The following is a 25033-nucleotide window of genomic DNA, read 5'->3' as shown; positions in this document are numbered from 1 at the left end:
AGAGTCTCACGATGTTTCCCAGGCAGGTCTCCAACTTCTGGGCTCAAGCGATCCTCCTGCCTCGGCCTCCCAAAGCGCTGGGATTAAGGGGCAAGCCACCGCACCCAGCCCACCATCCCTTCTGGTTCATTTCCAGTAAGGTCCTGCCCACAGCGTCCTTCTCAGCATTCCCACCAGGCTGCGGGCCTCGGCCTCCCTCTCCTCCATTCTCATTCTCCCCAAAACCGCCAGGCCCGTCCAAAGCACGGGTTCGCCAAGTGCCCCCCGCTCCACTTTCCCTTCCCCGCGGACTCGGCCTCCGTAGCTCGCGGACGGCCCCTCCTCCTTGCCAGCCCAGGCTTTTTTTTTTTTTTTTTTCTCTATTTTAAGGTTTTCTTTTAATGACACAAGCGACATTTGGAGACAAAAGGACACATCTCTTCCTGACCCACCTCCAACCCCAGCTGACGGCCGCCCTGCGCCTGGCGTGGACGGCCGGAGCGTTCCCTAGGTGGGTTCCGTCCATCCCGAACCCCTGTCCCCGCGCCAGCTCCGGGGGTGCGTGGGGCCTGTGACGTTGCCTCGAGGCCGCATCCGGTGACCCGGCAGCCCCTGGCGCTCGCGGCAGGCGGACGGGCGCGGACCCCGGGCTTTGGGGCGCGATTCCTGCCGCTGGCTGCCGGCTTGAGGTTCTGGGGTGTCCGAGGTCCCGGGCGGGGCGAGGACGTTTCTCCGGCTCAGCCCCCCACCTCCTGCTCTGCTGCCCCCCACCCCAGATCCCCACGGACGCCCAGAGGCGTCCCCCACCCCGGCGAGGACCCGCGGGGAAACGGGCCCAGGCGCGGCGACTGCGGAGGACGCATCTCGGCCCCAGCGCCCTGGTCCGGGGGGCGTCCAGCTGCCCTTGCCCGAGGCCGGGGCGGGCGATCAGCGCCGCGGAAGAAACGCCCGGGCGGGGACGCACAACGAGGCGGGCTCCGCGGGAAGTACCGGGAAAACCGCGCGGAGCAGAACAGCCCGGAGCCAGCCCAGAGAAAGGGCGGCCTCGCCCGCAGCCCGCGGGGCCCGGCAACGCCCCGCCCCAGGCCAGGGCACGCGAACGCCGGGCGGGCGGAGGGGACGGGGCCGCGGGACCAACGTGGGGCGGGCGGTGTCTGGGCCCAGCCCGAGAGGACCCGCCCTTCACGGGGCGCTCGGAGCCCCTGCCCGCCGGGCGTTGCGGCCCCAGCCTCAGGCCCGCAGGGAACGGGAAGCGGGTGCTGCAGGGATACCCTCGGAGCTGCGGCCGGGCCGGGAATTCAACGGCCACCCGCGTCCAGTCCGGCCCGCCCACCACGGGCCCGCCCCCGCCCACCACGGGCCCTCCCCGTCCACCACAGACCCGCCCCGTCCACCAAGGTCTAGCTCACCACAGGCCTGCCCCGCCCACCACAGGCCTGGCCCGCCTACCATGGCTCGCCCCGCCCATCCGTGGCCCCGCCCACCACAGGCCCGCCCCCAGCCTGGGCCCCGCCCCGTCAAGGACAGGAATCCCCCAACCCCGAACCCCGTCCACTGCTCTTGCCCGTCTCCCGCCAGCCCCGACTTAGGCCTCGTCCCGGCCTGGCTCCTCGAACTCAGCCCCGCCCCTGCCCCGCCCCTGCCCCGCCCCAAATGATGACCCGCCCCTCCTACTGCCCGTGCCCACCCCGCTTCACTTCATTAGGGCCCCGTCCCGATTCTTGCCCCGCCCGCTCAATGTCCCGCTTACGACCCCGCCCACTACTAGTGACTAGCACGCCCTTTCGAGGCCCCGCCTCCTCCTCGCCCAATACTCGGCCCCGCCCTGCGCGTCTTTGGGCCTAGTCCCCGCCCCGCCCGCGGCCCCACCCCCGCCCCTTTGACTCGAGTTGGCTTTTTCCAGAGAACTTCCCGGGCTCGGATTGGCCGTGCCGGTCGATGTTCCGCCGTTTGATTGGCCCGCGGCGCCCGCTTTCGCGAGCCTGCCCTTAGGCGGGGGCGGGGCCGGCGGTGGCGCCCGGCGCTAGATTGGTTAGCGGCGCAGAGGGGCGGGCCCGCGCCGCGCGCAGCGCTCCGGCTGAAGCGCCTGAAGCCGCGACCGCCGCCTCAGCCGCCTCAGCCGCCTCAGCCGCGGTCGCCGCCGCCTCGGCCGACTTAGGCTCCGCCGCCGCCTTCTCACCCGCCTCGCCCGCCTCGCCCGCCTCGCCCCGACCCCGCCCCGATCCCGCCCGGGCCTCCCGGCCTCTCCCCGCCGGCCCGCGGGCTCGCCGTCCGGCGCAGGGCAGGTGAGTGAGCGATGGCGGGCGGGGTCGGGGTCGGGCGCCCTTGCGGGTTACGGGGACCGAGTCCCCGACGGAGGCCGAGTGGCGGGGCGACCCCGGGCCGCGGCAAACTTCGCCCGAGCCGGGGCGGGCGGGGGTCCCGGGCTGGGTAGAGCCGTCCCCGACCGCCGCCGGCGCCTGCGGCGGCCCGGGGCAGCGAGGGGACCCGCGCTCCCTCAAGGTGCGGTCGCCAGGCCTGGCCCGCCCGCCTCCGCCCCTTCCCCAAATTCGGAAGTTGCGGCGGGAAGCCGAGAGCGCCTCGGACGTGGGTCAGAAAACGTCTGGACTACTTGAGGCTTCAGTTTCAAAACGGCACAAATTTCACCTCTTGATTGAGAAGAGATCTGGGGAGCACCCCGGAGCGGCCGCGGCGGCTGGAGGGCGGCGGGGCGCGGCGCAGGGACTCCTCCCCCTGGACGGCCGCCGGGAGAGCGCGGCCTCACCCCTCGGTGACCCTACGGAGAGCCGCGCGCGGGCGGTGGGGCGCGCGCAGGTCCCTCTTGTTGGTAGCTGTTTTGTTTTAATTTGGAGGGTGGTTAGAACGTGTTTCTTATTGTCCCCACACGTGTTCTAATTGGAAGTCTTGTTTTGCGAAAGAGTTTGTTTTTTCTTTTTGCCTGGTGGTGTTTTCCAGTATCCCCTCCCCCTACTCTGAAATACTGGCCTAAGAAATTTGAAAGTTAACCAAAAGTCGGGTCCTCAATCTCGTGGCTCGGGGTTGATTATCTTCCACCGTCCTTCAGAGCAGCCTGGATCTGCAGGTCTTGTTAGCCCTCTATGTGAGCCCATAGCACTCTTAGTTGTTGAGTGTTTGTAGAGTTTGAGATTCACCAGAAGGAATCTTGGGCAGCAGGGCCTTGCGGAGAGGCCTTTAGAGATTTGACTGGGTAACTTACAGACTCCCCCCATTTCAAAAATATTTCCCTGGCAGAGGCCCTCACACATTCCTCCGAAATTGAACTCACTTTGAGGGGCACACTGTTGCCCTTTTTCTTTTCTTTGGACTTTCTCAGATGTGGATCCCAAAGGAGTGTGCAAGGGTGCTTCCCTATTTAAGAGAACTAACTCCCAGTCTCTTCATATTCAGGAACAATTCATCATCTTAAAGCATGTCAGAGATACTTATTTTAGCCCCAGAAGGAGTGTTTGTAGAACAGTGGCACTCTGAAGGGATCATTGGCAAGATCTGAAATGACCTGATTGATCCTCACATGAGAGAAGCAGAAATAGTTCTGGTGTTTTCAGACTTGGAGATCCATCAGAAAACATGGGGCCTTAACACACAAGTGCAGTGACCGACTAACTGATGTCTCACTTTCGAGTAGTATTTTTTTTTGCTTGTGTGTAGATGCTGTTGTTTATACAGTGCAAGTTCATTACAAATGTTTTAGAACTTACATAGCTTCACGTATTTTCTTAGTTGATACTCAATATTATAAGGTTTTGAAAAAGTTTTGATGGTAAATGGGGTCTTTATAACTGAAAAAAAATGGACTCTCTAGAATTCAGTGCTTTTTGGCTGGTATTGCCACAGGTGCTGCTGATTAGCGGTGATATTGGACCTCGAAACATCTCTTTCCCAGATACCTTTATAATACTCAAGGTGGGGGAAAATCCACACAGCTTTGTGGTTACATTTTTAGTTATTTGTGAGAAAAAATTCAACACATGGTTATATATTGTTAGCTGTTTTGAAGAAGCTGTCCTTTACCCTATTGTTCTGAGGGAGGCTGAGAGCATGCTGCATTTATAAATTTGAAAAAGTCTCAATGAGCTTCTTGAACCAACCTAGCCATTCAAATTTGGATTCTGTGTATCAGTTTTGATTATTTCAGTTCCTGTGTCAATGGCAGAATCATTTCTGTTTTTACAAAAGTCTCAGGGCTTTATTGTAAAGGTGATCACTGAAGCAGATTTTAGTAGATGTAAGTTGTGTATCCTCTCAGTGAAGAAGGCTGTGCTTTGGGCCATAACCAAGGACAGTACTTGCTCATGTATTGGAATTGCCCCAACTTAAACATTAGAATAAATGCTGTAGATTTTGGGGCAGCTCTGATGTCTTAGCTCTCATCTCTGGTGGCAGTGACTCTCACAGGCAAGGCGTCATGGGCCCGCTGTCCATGGTGCTGAATCCGTGTCACCTGTTTCGCTGTGTGTGGGGCTGTGCGTGTGTGTGGGTGTGTTTTGCGTGGGGCGGGGGGCTCAAACTTCCTTTCCAGCGTACTTTGAAATTAATTTCAGGATTCATATGATTAAATAAAATTTGATCAGGGAAATTCTGTTGAATGGGGGCATGTCTTCAAAACACTTAAGCCATTTTATTCTTCTTTTTAAGGAGGATAGTTATGCTACAGCATTCCGTTTCCTTTGCTTAGTCTTCACCGTCTCTCTAGGTGGGAGTTTTGTTGCTTGAGTGTGGGCATCAAGTAACAAATCACTGACATTAAATGAAACCGTGTTTTCTTAACAACCATTCTTTTAAGAAAGTACTAGTTTGTTTTAGTCTGTTTTGTTTTGCTTATAACAGAATACCTGAAACTAGGTAATTTACAAAGAAAAGGAATTTATTTCTTATAGTCATGGAGGCTGAGAAGTCTAAGGTCCAGGGGCCAAAGCCACTAGCTCCATCTCACATGACAACCCACTAATCCATTAACCCTTGAATGGATTAATCCATTTTATGAGGGCAGAGCCCTCTTGATCCAATCACCTCTTAAAGGCCTCACCTCTCAATACTGCTGCATTGAGGATTATGTTTCAGCATAAGTTTTGGAGGGGATATTCCAGCCATAGCACCTTTATTACAATACAGACAATACATCTGTAGGCATATCTTTATGTAGGGGCAACTTGTTCCCAAAAGGGTTGACTGTAGCATGTTTTGCATTCTCCAGCATGTTGGTTCTCAGCCTTTCCTGATGAAGGGATCTGTTTAGGTGTTGGGCTAGTGAGTGGTTGTCAGGCATTCCTGTTGTGTTAGACCCATATCTACTCTCTTTTCTCTAATGTTGAGGACATTTTTGTAAATCATTTTACATGAGTCTTTTCTTTCTCTTGAAGTTAATTTTGTCAGTTACTTTAGAATTGCCCCACAGGTTAGCAGTAAAAAAAAAATGATAGATATCACTTGTGGTACAGAGATTGTTGCACATGGTAGTAAATTGTATATCAAGCTAAGCAGTGGATTGTTGAGGTGCTTTTTGTTACAATCATCTGAACTAATGCTTTGGCCCCATTTGTTGTACACTTAACCCAGGTTAGTTTTTGACATCTCTTTTGTTGACAGAAACTCAGGAAAACTTCCTTCTGCCTCATCCAAGCTTCAGAAATACTCCCTGATTGCCTACTCTTTGCCATTTCCTATGCTATGACCTGGGAACCCATGGGGGAATGAGACAGAGTTCTTATTGAAGGGCTTACCAGTTCAGATTGAGGAAGGAACATGTAAACATATAATTACAGGGGGCCATAGTCAGTGCTGCAGTTGGGATACATAGAAAGCCAGGCAAATGTGTTGAGGGGCGATTCATTTGGGCCGAGAATCAGGGAAAGCTTTAGAGAGGAGGTGGTCTTTGGGCTGGGCCCTAGGGCATGAGTTATAATTGGGCGTGGATTGGGTATACATTTATTAGAAAAAGATTGGAAGGTTGGAATAACCGGAGTACAGAGTGCGTAGTGGTGTGGAGGCTGGAGGTACGGAAGCATAGTAAAGGAGTTGGGACCCTGCTGGAAGTGTTAGGGGCATTGTGAAATGGTTGGAACTCTGTTGGAGATGGAGGGGGGCGAAAGTGGAGGAGGAGTTGCATGGTAGGTAGAATAATGGCTCACAAAGCTGTCCACATCCTAAACTCAGGACTATGTTATGTTACATGGCAGGGGAGTTAAGGCAGCAGATGGAATGAGGTTGCTAATCAGCTGATTTTAAAATAGGGAGATTATCCTGGATTATCTGGGTGGGCTCTGAGTAATCACAAGGGTTCTTAAAAGTGGAAGAGAGAGGCAGAATAGTGTCAGAGTGATGTGAAGTGAGAAAGACTCTAACTGCCATTGCTGGCTTTGAGGATGGAAGTGTGCACTAGTCAAGGAATGTGGGAAGCCTTTGGAAAAGGCAAGAAAAGGGATTCTCTCCCCTAGAGACTTGGGAAAGGAATGCAGTCCTAGATTTCTAGCCCAGTGAGACCCTTGTCTGACTTGTGACCTCCAGAACTGTAAGGTAAATGTTTGTTGTATTAAAACACTAAGTGTCTGGAAGTTTGTTCCAACAGCAGTAAGAAACTGATACAAGCTGGGGCTCTTCATTTGGCAGTCTTAGCTGACAAAATTAAGGAGGAAATAACATGATTAGATTGGTTTTAGAAGATAAAATGATGGAGCTGCCACTTGGGGAGAATTCACTCCAGAGAAGCATAGTTCTATTCTCTATTTCACCTCCTAGGCAAGACTGGCATCTGATATTGTCTTATTTGGCCCAGATCCCACTTACAGTCTCTCTGAGCAGCTTCCACAGCCTCTACCCTTCCCAATTGCCATGTCCCACTGGGTCATCTTTCCTCTGTGTTGGACACGTGGGAAAGAGTAGACCAGGTATATACTTACCACTGAGATTGTGTTGTCACAGGCTAGGCCCAATTCCAACCTCATAGTTGTTGTCAGATTACTTTCCGGAGGTTAGTTTCTTTACATCCTCACTAATCCTTTGTATCTTCAGATGTTTTAATTGTTGTCAATTGAGTAAATATTAAATATCTTACTGTTTTAATTAGCATTTCCTTGGCTAGTGAGTTTGAGGATTTTCCACCCATACTTTGGCTACTTGAACTTCCTCTAAAAATTGTATTCTTATATTGTTTATCCATTTATTGTCTGGATTATCCTTTCTATAGCTTTTTAGAAGTTCTTTTACATATTCTAGATTATATTTGTATCCTGTTCTTTATCCTTTTAAATATGCTGTTTTGATGAACAGATGTTCAGTTTTAATGTAGTCAGATTTATCAATCTTTTCCTTATGGTTTATGGTGATTAAGTCTGATTTAAGAAATCTTGTGTTACTCCAAGGTCATTGTATTAGTCCATTTTCATGCTGCTGATAAAGACATATCCGAGACTGGGCAATTTACAAAAGAAAGAGATTTGATGAACTTACAGTTCCACGTGGCTGGGGAGGCCTCACAATGATGGTGGAAGGTGATGATGATGAAAGGTACATCTCACATGGCAGCAGGCAACAGAAGAGAGAGCTTGTGCAGGGAAACTCCCCTTTTTAAAACCATTAGATCTCGTGAGACTTACTTGCTATCACAAGAACAGCATGGGAAAGACCTGCCCCCATGATTCAATTACCTGCTTATTGGGTCCCTCCCATAACACATGGGAATTAAAGATGAAATTTGGGTGGGAACACAGCTAAACTATATCAGTCATAATAGATCCTCCTCTTTAAAAAATATTTAAATATTTGCTTTTTATAGTCTACTTGGAACTTATTTTTGTGTGGGGTATGAGCTAGAGATCCAATTTTAATTTTTTTCCAAATTGATAACCAATTGTATCAGCATTGTTTATTGAGTACAGTCCTTTCCCCAGTGATCTGCAGTGGTACCTTTGAAACACATCAGATTTCACAAATGCGTGGATCAGTTTCTGGTTTCTTTATGTACCTAATGATAACTTAATTTCTTTCTCCCTAGTTCTTAAATCTTTTATTGAGCTTTTTTTTTTTTTTTTTTGTCTTTTTTCCTTTGCTTGGACCGCTAGAGAAAGTTGCATGGAGATTGTGGTAAGATTATCCTTATATTGTTTTTCATTTAAAAGAAATGCTGTGAAAGACTTAATTGTGAACTTTGTTATTTTTTTTTTCTTGGTAGATTCCTTTATTAGGTTAAGGATGATCACATTTACTAGTAGTTTAATAAAAGCTTTTTTAAAAAATCATGAATAGATTTTGATTTTTCTCAAATGGCTTTCTATACAGTGTACTTATTTAGATAATTTTATGCTTTTCTTAAAACTTGTGATTGAGATGAAATATTTTATTCTTTTAATTTAAGTCATCATTGATTTCCTGGGAGAAACTGTGATGTACTACATTAAAATATATTATCAGGCCAGGTGTGGTGGCTCACACTTGTAATCCCAACACTGAGAGGCTGAGGCTGGAGGATCATTTGAGCCCAGGAGTTCAAAACCAGACTGGGAAATATAGTGAGACCCCATTTTTACAAAAACAAACAAACAAACAAAAACCAAAGAAAAAAAATTGGCTGGGCATGGTGGCATGCATCTATAGTCCCAGCTACTTGGGTACTTGGGGGACTGAGGTTGAAGGATCACTTGAGACTGGGAGGTTGAAGCTGCAATGAACTGTGATCATGCCTCTGTACTCCAGCCTAAATTATTGGACCCAATGTGCAAATATTTCATTTAGGATTTTGGCATATATATTCATAAGAGGTATTGACCAGTGATAATCTTTTCTTGTATTGCCCTTATTCAGATTTGGTATCAACATGATACTTCATCATCTTTGTAATAGTTTCTTTCTGGGGACAGGGACTCTCTCTGTCGCCCAGGCTGGAGTTCAGTGGTGCTATCATATCCTACTGCAGCCTTGAACTCCTGGGCTCCAGTGATCTTCTTGCCTTAGCCTCTTGATTAGCTGGGATTATAGGCACAAACCACCATGCTCAGATAATTTTTAAATTTTCTTTTTGTAGAATAAGGGTCTTGCTATGTTGCCTAGGCTGGTCTTGAACTCCTGGGCTCAAGAAATTCTCCTACCTTGGCCTCCCAAATGTAATAGTTTTGGAAAGGGAGGAATTTTTGTTTCCTGGAAATTTGGCAAAATCGATTCTTAGATGGTCTGGATCTGGACCTTTTTAAACATGGAGCCACTTGCAGTAGCAATTAATCACTTTGGAAGGGTCGCTAGTCCATTCTGCTCACATTTCATTGGCCAGAAGGAGTCATTCTGGCCGTACCTAATTTTAGATGGCGCAGGGTGGTAGAATCTGCCTCATCCTGGAAGCTGGGGGCACTCAGTCCAATAGCACAAGGAAACAAATTTTGTCAATAATCTTGAGTGAGCATGGAAGCAGATTCTTCCTCAGTCAAGCCTTCAGGTGAGAACACAGCCTGGCTAACACTTTGAATGCAGCCTTGTGAGACCCTAAGCAGCGGACCCAGTTAAGCCTGCTTAAATTCCTGACTCACAGAAACTGAGATATTAAACACATATTGGTTTAAGGTGTTAAATTTGTGATAGTTTGTTATGTGGCAATAGAAAACTGATGTATTGATTTCTACTGACCTCCCCTTAGAAGTGGATTTGGGTTGATGAAGGGTGTTTGACTCTATTTAAGGTAATCAGCTTATTATTTATTTTCTTTTATATGATGTTTTTTCTGTTTATAAAAGTAATACAAATATTTTGTGTAGAAAAATTGGAACAAACAGAAAAGTATAAAATAGAAGATCAACATTATCTGTAATCTTACCACAAAAGGATATTCAGTGTTTTTTCCTACTTATATTTTTGTATGATATGCATGTCCTAAAGTTGGGATTCATTCTGAAGTATGTTTTTTGAAGCAGTATTTTTCCTTTTACTAGATCATGAGCATTTCCTTGTCTCATAATGTGTTCTTCCAAAATATGATTTCAAATGGCTGCATACTATTCCGAAGTGTCCCAGTTTATTGAACCATTTCCCTATAGCTAGACATTTATGTTGCTTTAAAATACTCATCATTAATAAATAATGCTTTGAAAAATATCCTATACAAAAATCATTGTGCGTATCACTGATTAATTCTAAATTTTTACTAAAGGTAGAACTATTAGCTCAAAGGTAGTAAATGTTTTTAAGTCTTTTTGTGCTTAACCATCTATCTTCCAACATTTCTAAAAAATAATATAAAAGTTAGACATCTGCTTCTGTAACTCACCAGGTTGGGATAGGACAGAACTATTGATTTTTGAGCATCTAGGTTCCTGTTTTCTTAACCCTGTTTGCAGAGTGGTTTTAAATTATTCATTAAAGTGCAATATGGATTCTATTTATAGACGCATTTGTGTATGAGATCGCTCCCTTAATGTTTGGGGAAAAGCCTACAAATTGCTATTATCACATTCCTATCTTTGTAAATCTTTTTCTACTCCTATTCACCCTTTCTTTGTTCTCAGTCAACCCAGTAGAGACACTGAGACAAATAAGGCCTTGTATCCTTATATTACTCAGATAAAATGGCTATTCTGAGCCAGCCCTTGTTCTTTTCTTCTTGACATTTATTAACTAGTGGATCTCAAAAAGATGAGCCATCAGAATATTAATGATTAATTCAAAAATATTTTTCCTGGTCTCTAAAGTAATGGATGTTTGTATAGAAAATTTCTAAAGGAAAGATTAGCATAAAAAGCAGAATAACAATTAAAAAAAATATATATATATATATATTTTGAGATGGAGTCTTGCTCTGTTGCCCAGGTTGGAGTGCAGTGGCATGATCTCGGCTCACTGCAACCTCCTCCTTCTGGGTTCAAGCAGTTCTCCTTGTCTCATGCTCCAGAGTAGCTGGGGTTACAGGCATGTGCCACCATGCCTGACTAATTTTTGTATTTTTTAGTAGAGATGGGGTTTCACCATGTTGGCCAGGCTGGTCTCAAACTCCTGACCTCAGGTGATCCACCCGCCTCGGCCTCCCAAAGTGCTGGGATTATAGGCGTGAGCCACCACACCCGCCCTGATGACTAATATTTTGTTTGGAGTTTTTGCATTTGTGCCTGTGAGTGAAATTGGCTCATAATTTTCCTTTATTATAGCTGTTCTCTTTCTAATCTGAGATGAATACTTAATTTATTAATTTGCAGCTTTTTCTTTTTTTCTAATATGTGTGTTTAAAGTGATATATTTTCTTGTAAACAGTGCCTTAACTACATCATACAAAGTTAGATTTAAGGCATTTTCATTATTGTTATACTTTCTAATTTCCATTATGGTTTTTTCTTTGATTCCTAGGTAATTTAGAAGAACATTTAAACATTTCTAAACATATGCATATTTTCTTGTTTTATTATTCTTCAGGACCATTATATTGCCCAAAGATCTTGCTTTCTATGATTTTAATCCTTTGAAATTTGCTGGTTTGCCTTATAGCCCAGAATATGGTATGTAAGTTTTCTCAGATATTCCTATATGCCTGGAAATAATTGGGTTCAATGTACTATACTACATATTTTGTTTAGCTGAGTCGGTAAGCATATTATATCTGCTTTCTTACTAGTTTTTTTTGGTTGTTGTATTCATCACTGAGATAATTACACAATTTCATTATGATTATGGATTTGTCTCATTTTTCCTTCCAGTTCTGTCAGTTTTTATTTACAAATTTTTGAGACTGTGTTGTCAGGGCCACACAGATTTAAAACTGTTAGGTCTTCCTGATGAATGGAGACTTTAATTATTATGACTGTTTCTCTTTGTATCTAGTAATGAATATTTGACTTTATGATATGGTATGTCTGATGTTAATATTAACATACCTGTGCTAGATGTTTTAGGCTCATATTTACATGATATCTTTGTTTTTTATGTTATTCTCGACCTTACTATAGTTTTATGCTTTAGGTATGTCTCTTGCAAAGAGTATAGTTAGATTTTTTTTTTTTTTTTGAGATGGTGTCTTGCTCTGTCGCCCAGGCTGAAGTGCAGCGGTGCAGTCTCGGCTCCCTGCAAGCTCCGCCTCCCAGGGTCATGCCATTGTCCTGCCTCAGCCTCCCGAGTAGCTGGGACTGAGGTGCCCACCACCATGCCTGGCTAATTTTTTTTGTATTTTTTGGTAGAGACGGGGTTTCACCGTGTTAACCAGGATGGTCTCGATCTCCTGACCTCGTGATCCGCCCACCTTGGCCTCCCAAAGTGCTGGGATTACAGGCGTGAGCCACTGCGCCTGGCCGATATATATATTTTTTTTCATTCAGTCTGACAGTCTGTACCTTTTAATTGGAACAGTTCATTTACATTAAATGTAATTACTGATGTATTTGGGTTTAAATTCATCATCCTATTATGTATTTCTCTTGTTCTACATTTTCTATGTTTATTTTTCTCTCTTTTTCTTGCATTATTTGAATCTGATTATGTGATTTTTTGAAAAAATCATTCCATTTTTCCACCTTCTCCAGTAGATTGGAAATTATGTCCTATTTTTCGTTCTTTTAGAGGTTATTGTGTAAATTGTTACTAACTTATCCAGATAATGTAGTTATACCTTTATCTTTCTCCTAGACAAATCATAGTTTCTTAGAAGACTTGAACTCTATGAGCCCCCCTCCAGTTTCATATGTGCTTATTATTGTGCACTTTAATTCTATATATTCTTTTTAAATTCAGTGAAATAAATTAATATTAGCAGTATTATATTAACAATATTGGTATTAATAGTATTATTACTGGTAACATTAACAGTATTGTATTAACAGTAATATTAACAGTTAGTGTTCTTTTAGATTTATTCAGATACTTGTCTTTGCTCTTCATTGCTCTCTGGCATTTCTGACTTATTCTGGGATGGTTTCATTTCTGCCCAAAGGGCCCTCTTTAGAAATTCCTTTATTGTAGGTCAGCTGATGTAGATACTGCATATATATATATATATAGAGAGAGAGAGAGAGAGAGAGAGAGTTTTTTTTTGTTTTGAGACTCGCTCTGTTGCCAGGCTGGAGTGCAGTGACGCGATCTTGGCTCACTGCAACCTCCGCCTCCTGGGTTCAAGTGATTCTCCTGCCTCAGCCTCCCTAGTAGCTGGGACTACAGATGCACACCACCACACCCAGCTAATTTTTGTATTTTTGGTAGAGACAGGATTTCACCATGTTGGCCAGGATGGTCTCTATCTCTTGACCTTGTGATCTGCCCACCTTGGCTTCCCAGAGTGCTGGGATTACAGGAGTGAGCCACTGCGCCTGGCCAACATTATGTATTTTTTAATCTAAAAATATTTTTATTTCATCTTTTAACATATTCTTTCAACTTACTTAAACATTTTGTGGGATATAATTCACACACCATAAAATTCACCCTTTTAAAGTTTACAGTTGAGTGTTTTTTTGGTGAATTTTCAAGGTCATGCAACTATCATCACTACATAATTCTAGAACCTTTTCTTCACTTCAAAAAGAAACCTCATACACAGTAACTACCTGTTTCTCCCTCCCCAAAGGCCCTGGCAACTGTTAATTTAGTTTTCATCTCTAAGAATTTGCCCATTATGAACATTTCATATGAGTGGAATTATATAGGATGTGGCCTTTTGTATCTGGCTTCTTTCATTTTGCATAACATTTTCAAGCTTTATCCATGTTGTAGTATGTATCAGTATTTCATTCCTTTTTATGGCTAATATTCAGTTGTATAGATATATGGCATTTTGTTTATCCATTCATCAGTAGATAGACATTTTGGTTGTTTTTTGGCTGTTGTGAACAACATGCTATGAAAAGTCGTACGTGTTTTCATATGAATATATGTTTTCACCTGTCTTGGGTTTACACTAGAAGTAGAATTGCTGAGTCATACAGTAACTCTGTTTAAATTTTTGAGTAACTGCCAAATTGTTTCCCAAAGATGTTGCAGCATCTTCGGAAAACAATTTGGCAATGTAAAATTCCAAACAATTTGGAATGTAAAATGCTGCACCATTTTATATTCCCATCAGTAATTTATAAGGGTTCCAATTTCTGCACATTCTCTCAAACACTTGTTATTTTTCAGTTTTTTGACTATAGCCATGTAGTGGATGGGAAGTAGTAGATATTGTGGTATTAGCATTTCTGTGGTGACTGATGATATTCAACCCTTTTCATGTACTGCTTATTGGCCATTTTTGTTTTTTCTTTGGAGAAATGGCTATTTAAATCCTTTGCACAAGACTTCATGACTAAAACACCAAAAGCAATGGCAACAGAAGCCAAAATTAACAATTGGGATCTAATTAAACTAAAGAGCTTCTGCACAGCAAAAGAAACTATCATCAGAGTGAACAGGCAACCTACAGAATTGGAGAACGTTTTTACAATCTATCCATCTGACAAAGGTCCAATATCCAGAGTCTACAAAGAACTTAAACAAATTTACAAGAAAAAAAAAACAACACAAGTCCATCAAAAAGGGGCGAGGGATATGAACAGAAGAAGACATTTATGCAGCCAACAAACATGAAAAAAAGCTCATCATCACTGGTCATTAGAGAAATGCAAATGAAAACCACAATGAGATACCATCTCACACCGGTTTGAATGGTAGTCATTAAAAAGTCAGGAAACAACAGATGCTGGAAAGGATGTGGAGAAATAGGAATGCTTTTACACTTTTGGTGGGAGTATAAATTAGTTCAACCATTGTGGAAGACAGTGTGGCAATTTCTTAAGGATCTAGAATCAGAAATACCATTTGACCCAGGAATCCCATTACTGGGTATATACCCAAAGGATTATAAATCATTCTACTATAAAGACATGTGCATACATGTATTTATTGCAGCATTGTTCGTGATAGCAAAGACTTGGAACCAACCCAAATGCCCATCAGTGATAGACTGGATAAAGAAAATGTGGCACATATATACCATGGAATACTATGCAGCTGTAAAAAAAGATGAGTTCATGTCCTTTGCAGGGACACGGATGAAGCTGGAAACCATCATTCTCAGCAAACTAACACAAGAACAGAAAACTGAACACTGCATGTTCTCACTCATAAGTGGGAGTTGAACAATGAGAACACATGGACACAGGGAGGAGAACATCACACACCAGGGCCTGTCAGTGGTGGGGGCCTAGGAGAAGGATAGCATTAGGAGAACTAATGTAGATGACATGTTGATGGGTACTGCAAACCACCCTGGCACTTGTATACCTATGTAACAAATCTGCACATTCTGTACATGTATTCCAGAACTTAAAGTATAATAAATTTTAAAAAAGCTGAAAACAAAAACAAAAATAAATCCTTTGCCCATTTAAAAACTGGATTGTCTTTTTATCGCTGAGTTGTAAGTGTTCTTTATATATTCTGTATATTAGTCCCTTATCAAGTATATGATTTGCAAATATTTCCCCTTGAACTGTGAGTAGTCTTTTCATTTCTTTTCTTTCTTTTCTTTTTGAGACAGAGTTTTACTCTGTCACCTAGGCTAGAGTACAGTGGCGTGACCTCGGCTCACTGCAAGCTCCGCCTCCCAGGTTCATGCTGTTCTCCTGCCTCAGCCTCCCGAGTAGCTGGGACTATAGGTGCCCGCCACTGTGCCCGGCTAATTTTTTGTATTTTTAGTAGAGACAGGGTTTCACCGTGTTAGCCAGGATGGTCTCGATCTCCTGACCTCGTGATCCACCCGCCTCAGTCTCCCAAAGTGCTGGGATTTACAGGTGTGAGCCACCGCACCCGGCCTCATTTTCTTGATAGTATCCTTTGATGCACAAATGATTTTTATTTTGATAATACCACATTTATCTATTTTTTTTTCTTTTGTTGCTTATGCTTTGCCATATTTAAGACATTGCCTAATCCTAGGTCACACAGATTTATACCTCTGTTTTATTCTACATCTGTTTTATAGTTTTAGCTCTGAAATTTAGGTGTTTGGTGCATTTTGAGTTAATTTTTATCTGTGGTATGAAGGAGGAGTTTAACTTCGTTCTTCTGCCTGTGGCTGTCTAGTCCTGGTACCATTCGTTCAAAAGACTACCTATTGAATGGCCTTAGCACTTTTGTCAAAAATCAATTGACCATAAAATATGGGCTTATTTCTTAACTCTCCACTCTATTCCATGGACCTATATGTCTGTCTCTATGCCAGCAGCACACAGTCTTGATTATTGTAGCTTTGTAGTAAGTTTTAAGATTGGGAAGTGTGAGTCCTTCAACTTTGTTCTTTTTATTTATTTTGGTTATTCCTGGTCCCTTGCATTTCCATATAATTTTTAGGTTTGGTTTGTCACTTTCTGGAAAAAAAAAAAGGCAGGTAGAATTTTGATGGGGATTAATTGAATGTGTAGATAATTTGAGGAGTATTGTCAGGTTAACTATTAAGTTTTCCAATCCATGAGCATAGGACTTAGTAGCTATAATAGTTTTTTAGTGGATTCCTGAGGATTTTCTCTATGTAAAAATGTATCATCTGCAGATATATATGCTTTTAATTCTTTGTTTCTAATCTGCATGCCTTTAAAAAATTTTTCTCGTGTAATTGCCCTGGTTATAACCTTTAACACAGTGTTTAATTGTTGTGGCAAGGGTGGACATCATTGTTTGTTCCTCATCTTATGGGGAAGCTTTTAGCCTGTCACCAGTAAGTATAGTTAGCTGTGAATTTTTATAGATGCACTTAATTGGGTTGAGGAATTTCCCTTCTATTCCTATTTTGTTGAGTGTTATTATCATGAAAGGGTGTTGAATGTTGACAGATGCTTTTCCTGCATCTATACTATGTTATTTTTGTCGTTTATTATATTAATGTCATGTATTACATTGATTCAGTTTTATATGTTGAGCCAACTCTGAATTTCTTAGATAAATCCCACTTGTCATGGCGTATAATCCTTTTTTATATATTGGTGGATTTGGTTTTGCCAGTGTTTTGTTGAGGAGTTTTTGAGATGGAGTCTCCCTCTGTCACCCGGGCTGGAGTGCAGAGGTGTGATCTCAGCTCACTGCAGCCTCTTGCCTCCTAGGTTCAAGCAATTCTCCTGCCTCAGTCTCCCAAGTAGGTGGGATGACAGCTGCGTGCCTCCATGCCCGGCTAATTTTTGAATTTTTAGTTGAGATGGGGTCTTACCATGTTGGCCAGGCTGGTCTCGAACTCCTGACCTCAAGTGATCCACCTGCCCCGGCCTCCCAAAATGCTGGGATTACAGACATGAGCCGCCACATCCGGCCTTGTTAAGGATTTTTATGTTTGTATTCTTAAGGCGTGTTAATCTGTAGTTTTCTTGTGATCTCTTTGTCTGGTTTTGGTGTTAGGGTAATACTGGCCTTATAGAATGAGTTGGGAAGTGTCTGTTTCTCCTTGTGAAGGATTGGTGTTCATTCTTCTTTAAATGTTTGGTAGAATTTAATAGTGAAGCCATCTGTTTCTAAATTTTTCCTTGTGGGAAATTTTAAAAATACTGAATATCTTTACTTGTTTTAGGTTTTTTTCAGATGTACTATTTTTTGGGTTAGTTTTGATAGTTTCTGTCTTTCTAGGAATTTGTGAATTTCACCTATTGGCCAACAGTTGTTCGTAATATTTCTTTATAGTCCTTTTATTTCTGTAAGGTTGGTAATTTTCTTTCTGATTTTAGCAAATTGACTTCCCTCTTTTTTTCTTGGTCATTGTAGATAAAAGTTTGTCAATTTCGGTGGTCTTTAAAAAAAGAAAAAGCAACTTTGGTTTCATTGTTGTTTTTCTATTTTCTATTTCTTTTTTTTTTTTTTTTTTTTTGAGACGGAGTCTCACGGTGTTGCCCCGGCTGGAGTGCAGTGGCGCGATCTCGGCTCACTGCAAGCTCCGCCTCCCGGGTTCCCGCCATTCTCCTGCCTCAGCCTCATGAGTAGCTGGGACTACAGGCGCCCGCCACCGCGCCCGGCTAATTTTTTTGTATTTTTAGTAGAGACGGGGTTTCACTGTGGTCTCGATCTCCTGACCTTGTGATCCGCCCGCCTCGGCCTCCCAAAGTGCTGGGATTACAGGCTTGAGCCACCGCGCCCGGCCTCTATTTTCTATTTCATTTTTGCTCGAATATTTGTTTTTTTCTTCCGCTTGTAAAGGTTTAGTTGGCTCTTTTTCTTATTTCTTTTTTTTTTTTTTTTTTGAGACGGAGTCTCGCTCTGCCACCCAGGCTGGAGTGCAGTGGCCGGATCTCAGCTCACTGCAAGCTCCGCCTCCCGGGTTCACGCCATTCTCCTGCCTCAGCCTCCCGAGTAGCTGGGACTACAGGCGCCCGCCACCTCGCCCGGCTAGTTTTTTTTTTTGTATTTTTTAGTAGAGACGGGGTTTCACCGTGTCAGCCAGGATGGTCTCGATCTCCTGACCTCGTGATCCGCCCGTCTCGGCCTCCCAAAGTGCTGGGATTACAGGCTTGAGCCACCGCGCCCGGCCTTTTTTTCTTATTTCTTAAGGTAGAACGTTAGGTTATTGATTTGAGATATTTCTCTTTTAATATAGGTGTTTACAGCTATAATTTTGTAAGAACTGCTTTCACTGCCTTTCATAAGTTTTGATATGTTGTGCTTTCTTTTACTTTACTTTTTTTTTTTTTTTTTTTTTTTTTTTTTTTTTTTTGTGAGACAGGGCCTTGGTCTGTCATGCAGGCTGAAGTGCACTGGTGCCATCACAACTCACTGCAGCCTCAACTTTGAGTCTCCTGAGCTCAAATGATCTTCTCACCTCAGCCTCCTGAGTAGGTGGGACTACAGGTGCATTCCCCCGCACCTGGCTAATTTTTAAATTTTTTGTGGGACACAGGGTCTTGTCATGTTGCTCAGGCTGGTCCTGAACTCCTGGGCTCAAGCAGTCCTCCGGCTATGGCCTCCCAAAGTGCTGGGATTACAGGTGTGAGCCACTGTGCCTGGCCTCATTTTTAATGATCTCAAAGTCTTTTCTAATTTCCCTTGTGGTTTCTCCTTTGACTCTGGTTATTTAGCAGCGTATTGTTAAATTTCCACAGACTTTTGAATTTCTTAAATTTCTATCTGTTACTGATTTCTATTTTTTTCCCTTGTGGTTGGGGAACATATTTTATATTATTTCAATCCTTTAAAATTTTGAGACTTATTTTCTTGGCTAACACCTGGTCTATTTTAGAGAATGTTCCATGTGTATTTGAGAATAATATGTTTTCTGCTTTTTGAATGGAGAATTCTATAAATGTCTGCTAGGTCTGATTAGTTTAATAGTATTGTTTAAATCTTTTGTTTTCTTTCTGATTTTCTGTCTTGCATTCCATCCTTTATTGAAAGTGAACTTTTGAAGTTTCCAACTATGACTGTTGAACTGTCTGATTCTCCCTTTGTTTCTCTTAATTTTTTGTTTCATGCATTCTGGGGCTTTATTATATATATATACACATACACATATATATGTATATAATTGTTAGAGCCTCTTGATGAATTGACCTTTTTATAATTATAAAATATTCTTTGTCTCTAATAACAATTTTTGTGTTAAAGACAATTTTTTTCTGATGTTAATATAGCCATTCAAGCTCTCCTTTGGTTACTATTTGCATCATATATAGTTTTACATGCTTTCAACCTATTCTTTGAATTTAAGTGTCTTTCTTATATACTACATATAATTGAATCATTAAAAAATCCATTTAGACAATTTTTGTGCTTATATTGGAATGTTTAATCCATTTACATTTAATGCAATTTTGATAAGGCGAAATTTATGCCAGCTGTTTTGCTTCTTGTTTTCTCTATGCAATGTCTTTTTGAATTTTCTGTTACTCGATTACTGACTTTGTGTTAAATAGATATTTTCTAGTGTACTATTTTATTTCCCTTATCATTTATTTTACTATTTTTTATTTTCTTAGGGGTTACTTGGGATCTTACTGCTGGCAATTTATAACAGTTTAGTTTGGATTAGTACCATTCTAATTTCACTAGTATACAGAAAATTTGCTTCTATATAGCTCCATTCCCTCCTCCTCCCTTTGTGCTGTTACTGTCATACAAAGTATATCTTGCTGGGCATGGTAGCTCACGCCTGTAATCCCAACACTTTGGGAGGCCAACACGGACAGATCACTTGAGGTCAGGAGTTCGAGACCAGCCTGGCCAACATAGTGAAACCCGGTCTTTACTAAAAAATAACAAAAATTAGCCGGGCATGGTGGCACGTGCCTGTAATTCCAGCTACTCGGGAGGCTGAGATAGGAGAATTGCTTGAACCCAGGAGGCGGAGGTTGCAGTTAGCTGAGATTGCACCATTGCACTGCAGCCTGGGAGACAAAGCGAAACTCCATCTCAAAAAAAAAAATTATGTATATATCTTGTACATTCTGTGCATTTCAAAACAGATTTGTAAGTATTGTCTTTTACAGTTATCTGTACTCATTACAGTTTTGTTTTAATAGTTTTTATTTTTCAATTTAAAAATAGATTTAGAGGGAACAAGTACAGTTTTATTACATGCATGTATTGCGTACTGGTAAAGTCTAGGCTTTTAGTATAAGCATCACCCAAATAGTGTACATTTTAACCATTAGGTAATTTCTCATTCCTCACCCCCCTCATCCTCCCACCTTTCCAAATATCTGGTGTCTATTATTACATTCTGTGTGTCCATGTGTACATATTACTTAGCTCCGATATTCTCTCATAAGTGAGAATATATGGTATTTGACTTTCTGTTTCTGAATTATTTCACTTAAGATAATGGCCTCCAGTTCTATGTTGCTGCAAAGGACATGATTTCATTTTTTTATATGGCTCAGTAGTATTTTTTGGTATATGTATACTACATTTTCTTTATCCACTCATCTGTTCATGGGTACTTACGTTGGTTCCTTATCTTTCTGTCGTGAATAGTGCTGTAATAACATATGAGTACAAGTATCTTTTTGATACAGTGATTTCTTTTCCTTTGGGTAGATAGCCAGTAGTGGGCTTGCCAGATCGAATGGTAGTTCTATTTCTATTTTTAGTTCTTTGAGAAATCTCCATACTGTTTTCCATAGAGATTGTACTAACTTCCATTTGTGTTCCTTTTCTCTGCATACTTGCCAACATCTGTCATTTTTTGACGTTTTAGTAATAGCCATTCTGAGTGTTGTAAGATGATATGTCATTGTTTTAATTTGCATTTCTCTGATGATTAGTGATATTGAGCACTTTTTCAAATGTTTTTTGGCTATTTGTATATCTTTTGAAAAATGCCTGTTCATGTTTGCTCACTTTTAATGGGGTTATGTTTTTTTTTTCTTGTCAAGTTGTTTGAGTTTCTTATAGGTCCTCGATATTAGTCCTTTGTTGGATGTATAGTTTGCAGATATTTTTCCCATTCTGCAGGTTGTCTCTTCACTCTGTTGATGATTATTTTTACTGTACAGACACTTTTAAGTTATTATTAAGTCCCATTTGTCTATTTTTGTTATTGTTGATCTCAATTCACTGCAGCCTCTGCCTCCCAGGCTCAGATGATCCTCCTGTCTCAGCCTTTCAAGTAGCTGGGACTACAAGTGTGTGCCAATATACCTAAGTTTTGTGTGTGTGGTTTTTTTTTTTTTTTTTTTTTTTTTTTTTTGTAGAGATGGAGTTTCACCATATTGCTTAGGCTGGTCCTGAACTCCTGGGCTCAAGCAATCCACCTGCCTTCAGCCTTCCAGAGTGTTGGGATTACAGGTGTGAGCCACTGTGCCTGGCCTGAATTTGCTTTTGAGGTCTTAGTCATGAATTCTTTGCCTAGGCAAATGTCCAGAAGAGTTTTTTTGTGGGCAGCAAGCCACCCAAGTGCCGAGGCCAGAGACTGAGGGCATGAACTGTTCCAGTATAATAAAATATATAAAATAACAAGTTATACTAGATATAGATCATAGATATGATTATATGTATCACTAATCATTAGTTTGTGGTGGTTACTTTTTATTCAAATATTATAATAATCCTCGCTCTACAATCATAACCTAGGAAAAACCAGGCCATACAGAGATAGGAGCTGAAGGGACATGGTGAGAAGTGACCAGAAGACAAGTGTGAACCCTGTGTCATGCCCAGACAGGACCACTAGAGGACTCCTTGGTCTAGCGGTATTGCCAGCATCTGGGAAGACGCCCGTTGCCAAGTGGACTGTGGTCTAGCGGTAGCATCAGTGCCAAGGAAAAGCACCTGCTACTTAGCAGACCAGGAAAGGGAGTTTATAGAAGACTCCACTCCGCCACCTTTTGTGGAGGGCCTGACATCAGTCAGGCTCACCCGCAGTTATCTGGAGGCCTAATGGTCTCCCTGTGATGCTGTGCTTCAGCGGTCATGCTCCTTGTCTGCTTTCATGTTCCATCCTGTACACCTGGCTCTGCCTTCTAGATAACAGTAGCAAAATTAGTGAAAGTACTAAAAGTCTCTGATATGCAGAAATAATGGCGTAAGCTGTCTCCTCTCTCTTTCTCTGCCTAGACTGCCAAACAGGGAAGGGCCCCATGTCTAGTGGACACGTGACCCACGTGACCTTACCTATCATTGGAGATGGCTCACACTCCTTACCCTGCCCCCTTGTCTTGTATTAAATAAATAACAGTGCAGCCTGGCATTTGGGTCCACTACTGGTCTCTGTGTCTTGGTGGTTGTGGTCCCCCAGGCCCAGCTGTTTTTTCTTTTATCTCTTTGTCTCGTGTCTTTATTTCTACGATTTCTCATCTCCACATGTGGGGAGAAAAACCCACTGACCCTGTGGGACTGGTCCCTACATCTTTCCTAGGTTTTCTTGTGGAATTTTTATAGTTTTAGGTCTTACATTTACTTCTTTAATCTTTCTCGAGTTAATTTTTGTATATGGTGAGAGATAAGGGTCTAGTTTTCTTCTGCATATGGCTATCCAGTTTTCCTATCATAATTTATTGAATAGAGTGTTTTTCCCCAGTGTTTTGTTAGCTTTTTGAAAATCAGTTTTCTGTCGGTGTATGGCTTTGTTTCTGATTCTCTATTCTGTCCCCATTGATCTATGTGTCTCTTTTAATACCAGTACCATGCTGTTTTGGTTACTGTAATCTTGTAGTATAATTTGAAGTCAGGTAATGTGATGCCTCTAGCCTTGTTCTTTTTGATTTGGTTATTTGGGCTCTTTTTGGTTCCATATGAATTGTATGATTGTTTTCCCTAACTCTATGAAAAATGACATTAGTGTTCTGGTAAGAATTGCATTGAGTCTGTGGATTGCTTTGGGCAGTATGGTCATTTTAATGATACTGATTTTTCCATTTCACGAGCATAGGATGTTTTTCCATATGTTTGTGTCATCTACAGTTTCTTTCATCAGCATTTTGCTCTTGTCCTTGTAGAAATCTTTCACCTTCATGGTTAAATGTATTCCTAGGTATTTTATTATTGTTTTGTAGCTATCACAAATGAAATTGAGTTCTTTATTTGGTTTTCAGCTTGATGGTTATTGGTGTTTAGAAATACTACTGCTGGGGTATGGTGGTTCATGCCTATAATTCCAGCATTTTGGGAGGCCAAGGCAGGAAGATCACTTGAGGCCAGGAGTTCAAGACTGTCCTGGGTAACATGATGAGACCCCCATATCTACAAAAAATTTAAAAAAAATTAGGGCAGGTATGGTGGTACATGCCTGTAGTCCTAGCTGCTTGGGAGGCTGAGGTGGGAGGATCACTTGAGCTCAGGAGTTTGAGGCTACAGTGAGCCTTGATCACACCACTGCACCCTGGCCTTTGTCACAGAGTGAGACCCCATCTTTAAAAAAAAAAAGTGAGGCCGGGCGCAGTGGCTCACACCTGTAATCCCAGCACTTTGGAAGGCTGAGGCGGGCGGATCACAAAGTCGGGAGATCTAGACCATCCTGGCTAATACAGTGAAACCCTGTCTCTACTAAAAATACAAAAAATTAGCCGGGTGTGGTGGCGGGCGCCTGTAACTCCCAGCTACTCAGGAGGCTGAGGCAGGAGAAGGGCGTGAACCCGGGAGGCGGAGCTTGCAGTGAGCTGAGCTTGCGCCACTGCACTCCAGTCTGGGCGACAAAGCGAGACTCTGTCTCAAAAAAAAAAAAAAAAGGAAGTGCTACTGATTTTTGTTGGTTAATTTTGTATCCTGAAATGCGACTGAATTCATTTATCAAATCCAGGAGTCATTTAGGGCTTTCTAGGTCTTTAGGGCTTTCTAGGTACAAGATCATATCCAAACATACAACCTTCCAAGATTGAACTAGGAAGAAATTAGAAATCCTGAACAGACCAATAACAAGTAGTGAGATTGAATCAGTAATAAAAATTCTACCAATAAAACAAAGCCCAGGACCAAATGGAATCAGAACTGAATTCTACCAGACGTGTAAAGAAGAACCGGTACTAATCCTACTGAAACTATTCCAAAAAATTGAGGAGGAGGACCTTCTCCCTAAGTCATTCTGTGAAGCTAGAATTACCCCCAAACCAAAGCCAGGCAAGGATAAAATGAAAAGAAAACTAGAGACCAATATCATTGATGAAAATACATGCAGAAATTCCCAACAAAATACTAACAATCCAAATCCAACAACATATCGAAAAGATAATACACCACAATTAAGTGGGTTTTATTCCAAGGATGCAAGGGTGGTTCAACATATGCAAATCATTAAATGTGATTTACCACATAAACAGAATTAAAAACAAAAAACATATGATTATCTCAATAGATGCAGAAAAAGCATGTAATAAAATTCAATATCTTTTCATGAAAAAATCCTCAATAAACTAGGCATAGAAGGAACATACCTGAAAAATAATTCAAACCATATATGAAAGACCCACAACCCACATCATTCTGAATGAGGAAACACCTAAAGCATTCCCTCTAAGAATTGGAACAAAACAAGGATGTCCATTTTCACCACTCTTGTTCATCATAATACTGGAAGTCCTAGCCAGAGCAGTCAGGTAAGAGAAAGAAATAAAAGGCATCCAATTTGGAAAAGAGGAAATATTATTATTTCTGCTCATTGATGATGTGTAGTTATCTTTTAAATCGGGTAGGAGGAAAG

At 42.3% G+C, this 25033-nt stretch overlaps 2 protein-coding genes and 1 long non-coding RNA gene across 9 annotated transcripts in view; all 3 read left to right on the top strand.

Moving 5' to 3' along the window:
• Positions 1-11: 11 nt before the first annotated feature.
• Positions 12-1593, top strand: LOC144339580 (uncharacterized). The gene is made up of 3 exons (XM_077995375.1): positions 12-135; positions 370-490; positions 756-1593. The coding sequence occupies exons 1-3, from the start codon at positions 12-14 to the stop codon at positions 1381-1383; spliced, it is 873 nt and encodes a 290-aa protein (XP_077851501.1). The 3' UTR covers positions 1384-1593.
• Positions 1594-2091: 498 nt separating this feature from the next.
• Positions 2092-25033, top strand: part of PCBP3 (poly(rC) binding protein 3) — a 286185-nt gene continuing 263243 nt past the window's right edge. For all 7 annotated transcript variants that reach the window (XM_077995350.1, XM_077995348.1, XM_077995353.1 and 4 more), the window contains exon 1: positions 2092-2278. The gene's annotated coding sequence lies outside the window, so the exon portion shown is untranslated. The remainder of the gene's footprint in view (positions 2279-25033) is intronic.
• LOC144339582 (uncharacterized) overlaps positions 2092-25033 on the top strand; it is a 150060-nt gene continuing 127118 nt past the window's right edge. The window contains exons 1-2 of the long non-coding RNA XR_013414755.1: positions 2092-2264; positions 8058-8079. This is a non-coding gene — a long non-coding RNA (uncharacterized LOC144339582). The remainder of the gene's footprint in view (positions 2265-8057; positions 8080-25033) is intronic.

The sequence above is a fragment of the Macaca mulatta genome, chromosome 3 (genome assembly GCF_049350105.2).
Source record: "Macaca mulatta isolate MMU2019108-1 chromosome 3, T2T-MMU8v2.0, whole genome shotgun sequence".
NCBI classification, from domain to species: domain Eukaryota; kingdom Metazoa; phylum Chordata; class Mammalia; order Primates; family Cercopithecidae; genus Macaca; species Macaca mulatta.
The sequence above is the reverse complement of the archived record's forward strand: the minus strand, read 5'-3'. Positions and strand labels throughout refer to the sequence as shown.

Coding starts and splice junctions, on each gene's coding strand:
- LOC144339580 (XM_077995375.1), top strand. CDS start 12: ATGTTTCCCAGGCAGGTCTCCAACTTCTGGGCTCAAGCGATCCTCCTG. Junction 136..369: donor TCCCTTCTGGTTCATTTCCA/GTAAGGTCCTGC, acceptor CTCTATTTTAAG/GTTTTCTTTTAATGACACAA. Junction 491..755: donor ACGGCCGGAGCGTTCCCTAG/GTGGGTTCCGTC, acceptor CCCCCACCCCAG/ATCCCCACGGACGCCCAGAG.